The 9,307-nt window shown below is 48.8% G+C and overlaps 1 protein-coding gene across 1 annotated transcript; it reads right to left on the minus strand.

Annotated features, from left to right (window-relative positions):
* Positions 1 to 444: 444 nt before the first annotated feature.
* Positions 445 to 7,958, minus strand: LOC123139428 (E3 ubiquitin-protein ligase WAV3). Its single transcript, XM_044559232.1, has 2 exons — positions 6,994 to 7,958; positions 445 to 2,991 (listed from the first exon to the last, which is right to left on the minus strand). Exons 1-2 carry the CDS (start codon positions 7,282 to 7,284, stop codon positions 1,063 to 1,065), a joined length of 2,220 nt encoding a protein of 739 aa, XP_044415167.1. The 5' UTR covers positions 7,285 to 7,958; the 3' UTR covers positions 445 to 1,062.
* Between the last annotated feature and the right edge of the window lie 1,349 nt (positions 7,959 to 9,307).

A 9,307-nucleotide genomic window follows, 5' to 3' on the forward strand; every position in this document is an offset into this window, starting at 1 on the left:
GCTACTGGGCCTAGAGGAAGCCCAGGCCCAAATTCATACAGAGCCGCGTTCCCGGCCCACGGCCCGTTCCAAATCAGTATCGTCCTTCCTCAGCTCAGATCGCGGTTGCGGTGGCGGCCACCGGCCGACCGCAGCAGCCTCCTCCCCGCCGTCGCCAAAACCCGCCTGAGAAATCGCGCCGCCCCGCCCCACACCTGACGCCGCGGCGTGGCTATCCACCAGCGCCGCCACGCGTGGGGGTCGTCGTTCCAGATACCGAGACACGACGAGCCGTCGACGAGCAATCGCCGCCATCCAACAGATTCACCCGAGGTATGTGAAAATATGTGATGTACTTCTACCAGCTCATCTCCATACGCGACAGGCATGCGAAATCAGTAGCATCACCTGCCCACCAACGCCTCCAACATCCATCAGCACAGGAGAAGAGAACTGCCAAAGTACTGAAGTACAGTAAAAATAAGATTCAGAGCTTGCAAATTAACCATGTTCAGACCCAGGGGCAGATTGGACTAGCCTTGCAACAAAGATTAGGTATGCATCCATGCATCAGTTCACCAAAGAGTTGGATTCAGTTCGGTTCGGATCACAAATGTATACCATCTCTTTATGTACATCACCACCCAGCAACCACCACACAAAGGAGAGCTAGCAGTACATACAACAATACTGGAGTATACCCCCCTAACACCAAGTAACCAACACAGCACAGCACAGCACAGCACAACACCTTCTTCCCCCCTACCTTACCCATTTTCCCCCAGCACACTTATACCAGCCCCAGCCCCCCTCTCTAACCCACTACAGTACAGAATTACCTCACCTTAACTTAACTCTCTCCATATACCCTCACCCCCACCACCACCACCAGCCCCCAAAACAAATTTACATCTCCTTATACCACACCATTTGTACCACCCCCAACCCAATCCCATCACCCCCACACACCCCAACAAAAACCAAGAATCCAACTCACACCACTACTGCTGCTTCCACAGAATCTAAATTCAGCTAAAGATCCTTATTTCGGCGCCGATCGTGCCGGGGCGCGGTTTCTTTTACCTACCTAGGCTGCGGGCGCGCCGGGAACGACTTGGCGTGCCTCATCTGTGGGGTTTGCTTCGGGGTCGACGAGCGGGTCAGTGTCTGGGAGCGCAGTACCATGTCGACCATCGACGTCGTCTGGTAAGCCTGGATCAGGCTCTCGCTGTCCGTGGAGTCGCCGCGGGCGGTCGCCCTCTGCCACGAGTGCGAGCTCAGGCCCGACAGCACGTAGGCGCGCCCGGACGCCTCGTACCTCTGCCGGCTCGCCATCCTCTCCTGCATCTCCTTCAGCTCCGCGTCCAGCGACTGGCACAGCCGGTCGCCGGACTGCCCCGACGCAGACCCCATGATCATTCTCCGGCAGTCCTCGAGCAGCGAGACCGCGTGTGCCAGCTCGCCACGCTCCGCGGAGAACCTTGCCGCGGCCATCACCTCTGCTGCATGAAGACGGTTCTTCTGCCGGTCCACCTGGATCGACACGGTTTGCACCGACACGAACGCAGGCCTAGAGATCTTCACCTGCACCTCAGCCATGTTGATGGTCTCCTTCATCAGCGGATCTTTGTAGACACAACCAACTTTGAGAAGTGCCGTTTCTTCGCCACAGCCTTGGGGAACGTTCAGAGTCATGAGAAAATCCCTTTCCTCTTCAGCATACAGGTCACCAACATCAATGGACCCATTCCTCTTATCATCTGCAATTCTGCTGGAGTAGCTACCTGATCTGATGGAACCAAAGTGCACATCAGGGTGCACACTCTCCACCTTTACACGCAAATCCTGTGCGACCACACTCAAGAGTCCACCAATACATTGGGCGAATGCATCTTGGATGGTAGCCTCCGTCTCGATGAATGAAAAGGTCCCACCAGAGGTTTGAGAGATCGAATGGAGCGAAACTGCATCATGGTCAGCACCGAACCCGAAGACATGAACTGGTACCTGCTGACTGCCATTAGTAGATGGCAAGAGCGCACAGTACTCCGCTGATGCTTTCTGTGCACAGGCAGTTGGTGAGACTGTAAATGGTTTGTGTGCACCCGTGCTTGGTGAGACTGTATATGTGTCTTGCCCGTCTGATAAAAGGATAATGCTGCAGACTGGATTCTTGGCCTGTCGTTCTTCAATCACTTTGGAGCCTTTTCTCAGACCCTCAGCAATGTTGGTGCCACCATTTGACGTCAGAGAATTGACTGCTAGCAAGCTTTGCTTACGACCAGATTCGGTCATCCGACGAAGAGGGAAGAGCCTGCGTGCAGATGATGAGAAGGCGATGACAGAAAGCCGGTCTGAGGAGCCAAGGTTCTGAATGACAAACCCCATGGCCCTCTTCAGCAATGCAAGTTTGGTACCAGCCATGCTACCACTGACATCAAGCACTGTGATAAGATCAACCGGGGCTCGACCAGTGTTTGGGCTACTGTCATCTCCAGGTACGTGCAAACTCTGAGCAAGGGGTGCCTTTAGATGAATTAGAACAGTGAAGCTTCTTTCTGAAGTACTTTCTGGTATTTCAGTGAACTCAGGGTGTGTCGTTATCTCTACTGTTCTTGAACATCCCTGCTGATGGTCATCGGTTGCTTCACACAAGTCCAAGGGTTCATCATCATTGAAAACACTTCGGTCTGTGTCAGGCAACAAACAAGTTACATGATGAAGGCGACCAGAAGAACGAGCACGAGGGAGTGGTCGCAATAGCGTCATGTGGCCGCCATTTTGCTGCCCATTAACAGGATTAATCCTTGCACTTCCTTGAGGGATTGCAGCAACCAGCGGGCCACGAAATGGAAGTTCCTTCCATTCGGTGCGACAAACTGGACAATTGTTGCTTCCATGCTTAACATTTGCAGATATACAATGGAAGTGAAAGGTATGTGAGCACTCTGCCGTGAATAGAGCATGGCCCTGACCAGGTTTCATTATGGTCAAGCATATCGCACATGTTTTCTGCAAAAAAGGCAATATAAAAGGATTAAGATACAGATATTAAAAAATGGTCAAAAATATGAATCTGGGAAAGCGTTTTTCATGGTATATATAGTCGTATCAACTATCAAGTGATGGTGCAAACTGAAGTAAAGAAGACCAGCCAAATAAACATTGAAACGTCACAATAATAAATGTATAGATCAAGAAGATGAAGTTGTCCATGACTTTTCCATTTCTTCAATTGTCCTCGTCATTTATTTATTTTTATACAGATAGTGTTGCCATGATGAATAAGTCATGGGTTGCTTAATTCCTAAAGAGCTACATTTGTATTGTCGACCTTTCTCTCTAAATGCTGTAGTTTAACAGTTTTAGGCTTCCATCAGAATAAACAAACAAACCTTGCTTACCGGCCGGACTTTCAGACTTTCAGTTGGGCAAAACAAACTTGTTCAAGGTATAGTCATGTGGCAAGGTGAAGCCCATGGTCCAGTTAATTTCCAATGGGGTTGTAATCTAACATTATGCAAGTGATCTAGGTGCCTTAACTTGAATAATTCATTGATGACAAACCAATACACATCACCCTTATATGACCAGAAGATCAAAGGGCTGACCTTCCAGATACATTTCAAAACAATACTAATCGTGTCTTCGGCCTTCGTCACACCACCGCGCACCAATGATTTATAAAATAACAAAGGATAATGCAATTTAATAATTGCAGATGGGCATGACCAGAGTACTAATCCTTTTCCAATTCTGGCCACTGGGCACCCTAAAGTGAGATGGTGGTGGGCTCTTGGGAATCCATATGCCCTCTCTGTCATGGGGAAAATTACATGAAAGAATGCAACAAGGGATCTGAGAATAGTGCCCAAGCAGTGGGGTCTGAGAACAGTAACAAAGCAGCTGTTTTGAAAAGGATGGTAGACCATGAAGATGAAGTCATCCATAAGTTTTTGATTTTTAAAATGTCGTTATCGTTTAACATTTCATAGATATTTTTCTTGTGATGAATAAGTCATGGATTGCTTGCCCGCTAAAAAATACGGTGGTATTGCCAACCACCCTCGAAAAACTTTTGCCAAATGTCACAGAATCAGGCTTCCATCAGAAAAAAAAATGCTCAGGCGCCGCACTTTCAGACTTTTGATTTGATAAGAGACTTACTCAAGGTTTAGTTAGTCATGTAGCGACGCGAAGCCCATAGTCAAGCTAATTTACAATTGGAAGTGGTAATCTCTAACATTATCGAGTGATGTAAGTGACTTAATTTGAATAATTCCTGGCTGACTAATAATACACCTCGTCATGTAAGACCGGAAGATCAAACGCTAACCGTGTCCCTGTGTCCGCTTAGGACCGTTACACGTCAATGATGCAGTAACGTAACTAGGGGCACTGCATCTTAACAATCCCCTCCTGTTCTGAATTGTTTTTTTTTTCTGTTGAGAGAATTCAAGAAGGGGTCTGAGAACAGTGCACAAGCAGCTGTTCTGAAAAGGATGGTGGACCATGGAGAGATGAAGTTATCCATGAGCTTTCGATTTTTGAAACGTCGTTGTCATTTAACATTGCATAGATAGTTTTGTTCCAATGAATAAGTCATGTATTGCCTGACGATGAAGAAATACATTAGTATTGTTTGACCACACTTGAAATACCATTGTCAAATGCCACCCTATCAGGCTTTTGTCAGATAAAAAGAACACCTTACTAATGCGCCACACTTTCAGACTTTGAGTTGAAAAGAAGCAGCTTGCTCAAGGTTTAGGTATTTACCTAGCAAGGTTAAGATCCATGGTCAAGCTAATTTACAATTGGAAGTGGTAATCTCCTAACATTATTAAGTGTTGTAGGTGCCTTAATTTGAAAATTTCATTGCTGACTAAACAATACACCTCACCCTGTAAGACTAGAAAATCAAAGAGCCGACCTCCCAGAAGCATTTGAAACCCAAAGCTAACCATGTCCCCGTGTCTGTTTAGGACTGTTACACGTCATTGGTGCAGTAACATGACAAGGGGCACTGCAACTTTAAAAATTTCTTCTTCTGAATTGTTCATTTTTGTTGTTGAAAGAATGCAATAAGGGATCTGAGAGCAGTGCCCAAGCAGCTGTTATGAAAAGGATGGTGGTCCATGAAGATGAAGTTATCCATGAGCTTTCGATTTTCCAAGCGTCATTGTCATTTAACATTTCGTAGATTGTTTTGTTCTGATGACCAAGTTATGGATTGCTTGACTGTGAAAGAAATGCATTAGTATTGTTGACCACCCTTGGAAAGCCTTTGTAAAATACCACAGTATCGGACGTGGAGTTTCTGCACCCGAGCTCATATGAGCTCGGGTGAACAGTAAAATAAAAAAAAATCGAAAAAAATTAAAAAAAAAAATCAAAAAATTCCAATTTTTTTTGGTAGAAACATTGACAAAAGTTTTAAGTGCTTGCAAAAATTCGTCATGAAATCACATTTCTAGAAGGCGTGGCAAAAAAAAAAAACAAAATCGGTACTCTGAAAATGCTACTTTCAAAAGCATTTTGGATGCTGAATTTGTTTTTTTTTTTGCCACGCCTTACTGGAATGTGATTTCATGATGAATTTTTGCAAGCATTTAGAACTTTTGTCAATGTTTCTCTGAGAATTTTTTTTATTTTTTTTCGATTTTACTGTTCACCGAGCTCAAATGAGCTCGGGAGCAGAAAGGCACTTTCGCACAGTATCAGCCTTCTGTCAGATTAAAAGAACACCTTGCTATTGCGCTGCACTTTCAGACTTTGAGTTGAGAAGAAGAAACTTGCTCAATGTTTAGGTAATCCATGGTCAAGCTAATTTACAATTGGAAGTGGTAATCTCCTAGCATTTTCAAGTGATGTAGGTGCCTTAGTTTGAATAATTCGTCGCTGACTAAACAGCAGTACACCTCACCCTGTAAGGCCAAAAGATCAGAGAGCCTCTGGGTTCTCCAAAGAGAGATGAGAATCCAGCCCCTCCTGTTCTGATTTATCTTTGTTGAAATAATGCAAGGGGGTGGTATTCTTGTTAGAATTATCATAGTGATGTGGATGCCTTGATTTGAATAATTCAATTTTTTCTGACTAAAGAAAACACCTGAGCATGTAAGACCAGGAAGAAGATCAAAGAGCTGACCCCCCCACAAAGATTTGAAAACCCAAACCTAAACCATCCCCCGTGTCCGCTGAGCGCGGCGCCACGTCATTGATTCCATAGCCCATGGCATAACTAGGGATACTGCAACTTAACTAGGGACACTGCAGCTAAACAATTTGCAAATTGGCATCATCTGGCCGGAAACTAATCACCTTTTCCAAATCTGGCCTCTGGGCGCCCTAAAGGGGGGCTCCGGTGGGCTCCCAGGCATCCATTCCATGGGCACCCACGCTCCTGCTCTCAAATGTTGTTTTTTTTGCCGGTGTGTGTTGGAAGAATGCAAGAAGGCATCTGAGAACAGTGTCCAAGCAGGCAAGCTGCTGCTGTGAAAAGGAGCTGTGTGTGTCACTGCCTCCTCTTTATGCCTCCACGAAAAGAAGTGAAGTGAATGAGGATGGCTGGCTATCTAGGAGGACTAGGAGGAAAAGGTGAGTGATGAGGAAAAAGATGTGTGGACTATCTATCCATCTATGGAGGAGGAGGACCCCAGCAGTAAAGAAAGACAAACTCCCCCACTCCATGATGATATTCCCCATCCACCATTGCCCCTCACATTCTCCTCCTTTCCCCCCCTCCTCCTGTGTTCTTCACCCCACTTTGTGCGTGTGTGTGTGTCGAAAGAATGGAAGAAAGCTACTTGCGCGCATCATTGGAAGCACAAGAACGTCACAGGTGTACAACCTGAATCCAAGCTTTTAAGTAGTTTTTGTGAGGGATTAGAGCTTAATTAACTGAGAAAGCAGAGATAAATCAAGAAGAGCATGGTAATAGATAGATAGATGGATCTTTGCAGCAAGTTCTTTTTTTTCAATGTTATGTTACAGAAGACATGGTGGTGGCGGTACCTTGAAGGACTTGCTGCCGGACTTGGAGAGGCGGAGGCCGGCGGAGGTGGGCGTCGGGGTGGTGGGCATGAGCGCGCCGGGGCCCCTGGCGCTGCCGTTGGGCGGGTCGGCGGTGGGGGTGGTGTTGGCGCTGGTGGCGTAGGAGGAGGAGGAGGCCGCCGGCGAGACGAGCGCGGCCGTGGAGGAGCCCGTGGAGGGCGGGCCGGCGTCCAGGTCGTCCAGCGTCCGCGGCACGTAGACGCAGAGGTTGAGCCCCAGCGACATCTTGGCCTTCCTCCATCTGCTCTCCATCCGCTCCTCTCCGCGCAACCAACAACCAACTTCTACGCACCACTTCAAGTCAAGCCGAGCTGAGCTGAGCTTGCTACTCAGTGACTGTACTGATAGGTAGGTGTGGGGTGGGTGAGAAGGGAGGTCAGAGCCTCAGAACTTAGAAGCCAAGCTAGCGGCGCTTTTGCTCCGTCCGGGGCTCGCTGTCCGCCGCCGTGGAAGCCATGGCCATGGGGAAGAGATGAAGCGGAGCACTAGCAGGCAGGCAGACAGTAATATAAATGGATGGAGGGGAGGGGTGAGGGTTGGAATCTGGGACAAAGATTGCGCGAGAAAGAGAGAGAAAGCGGGATGGGTATTTGACCTCAGGCGGCCATGCCAAGGCAGAGAGAGAGAGAGAGAAGAAGTAGAGAGAGAGAGAGGGAGGAGGTGCGAGGGGGCAGCCTTTTAAGAAAGAGGAGAGGGAGGGGGAAAGGCAGCGAGCAAAGCAAGCGGGGGCACAGTCCACAGGGACAGGGCGCGGGCGGGGGAGGGGGAGGACCGGAGGAGGCAGCTACAAAGAAAAGCTGGAAAGAAGGAGATGATGGCGAGGACTGAGTGAGCAGCGGAGGAAGCGAGGTGCTCAGCTCGGGTCAAGTTGTCGATGGTGGTGCGTGAGGTAGAGTACTCTACTGGCGAGTGATGTGTGGGCAACGCCTCGGCAGAGGAAGACGACGAGGCGCCCCATGTAATAATAATCATCCTCGCCCTCTGTTTTCTGTTTCTGCGGGACGCGACACGACACGACATGTACGCCCGCCCGCCCGCCTCCCGTTTTCGTTTTCTCTCGCAGTGGCAGGCAAAGGCAGATTATTCATTTCATTCGTTCACAAGTTTTGTTCTGTTCCTTGGCTTGATATATAACGAAAAAGAGAAATGAGGTTTCATTTCTATTTTGTTGCGGTTATATATCTTGTTTCGAGTTGAGAGGTTGCCGGCGCTTTTGCGTCACGGGCATCCTCGTGTCGCCATTGATGGGCACACGCATTTACGCTCCTCATTGTACGCCGGGCTGCTCTTCATGTGCCCGCCGCCACCACTAGCCGCTATCTCCTCCTACTACACCTCCGTGGAATTTTCTCCGTCCACTAGTAGAAGCGGTGCCACTCATGCTACTATACGAGCCATGAATTTCATCGAAACTAGTTGAGCTAAGCATTATCTCAAACCAAAAAAGTTTGTAGAATTTTCTACGTAGCTTTTTATCACGTATTTCATGTAGGGGGGGAGCAGGGTGGCGCCTTTTGCAGCGCGGAACCTAAAACGCGCCCCAGAATGGAACAGGGACCCGAGCCAGGCGCCAGCCAGTTGCTGGGGTGTAGAGAAAGGAAAAAAGCAATGATGGACGATGAACAGGAGGAGAGGCATGGAAAAACAGTGGAGAATTGAAACCAAGTCGTAGAAAAGCATGCCCCTCCCTGACTTTATAAAGCGGCGGCAGGGTAGGGAATGAATGCAATGCAATGAAATGCATGGAGTATGTGGCGGATCCACCGAGACTGGGCCGAGCAGCGCTTAGCGGTGAGGTCAACTGATGCACCTTTGCTGGTCCTTGGAGCACTGGACGACGTTGATAAAAGATGGACGTACTGGAGCAGGGTGCAGGCAGGGTGGTCGAAAAGCTCGGGCAAGGTGAGTGCATCGTTCAAATCCAGCGCAAATGGGGCTGGGTCGGGGTGTATTTGCTTGACGTACTCGAGTAGGAGAAAGCGTAGACTGTGGGCCCTGGCTATGGCTAGGTTCGGATGGATGGACTGGGCCGGGCATGCAGGAGCTTGGATGCCTACAGTGGGGAGCGGGGGTGCAGGACCAGCCTCTCGCCCTCTCGCTCTCCCTTTCAGTTTCAGTCACGCGTATGCATGCACGGCGGCAGCGGCGGTGGCAGGGCGGTGGTGCTGGCGTGGTGCCGCCGACAGTGCGTGCCCGGCGGTGATCGAGGGGCTCCAAGTGGTAGAGGTCAAAACAAAGCCGGGGGATGCGTCCCGTGTTGTCAATTCCCTGCCCT

This window comes from Triticum aestivum, chromosome 6B, assembly GCF_018294505.1.
Source record: "Triticum aestivum cultivar Chinese Spring chromosome 6B, IWGSC CS RefSeq v2.1, whole genome shotgun sequence".
NCBI lineage: Eukaryota > Viridiplantae > Streptophyta > Magnoliopsida > Poales > Poaceae > Triticum > Triticum aestivum.

Coding starts and splice junctions, on each gene's coding strand:
- LOC123139428 (XM_044559232.1), bottom strand. CDS start 7,284: ATGGAGAGCAGATGGAGGAAGGCCAAGATGTCGCTGGGGCTCAACCTC. Junction 2,992..6,993: donor CCGGCAGCAAGTCCTTCAAG/GTACCGCCACCA, acceptor CCTTTTTTGCAG/AAAACATGTGCGATATGCTT.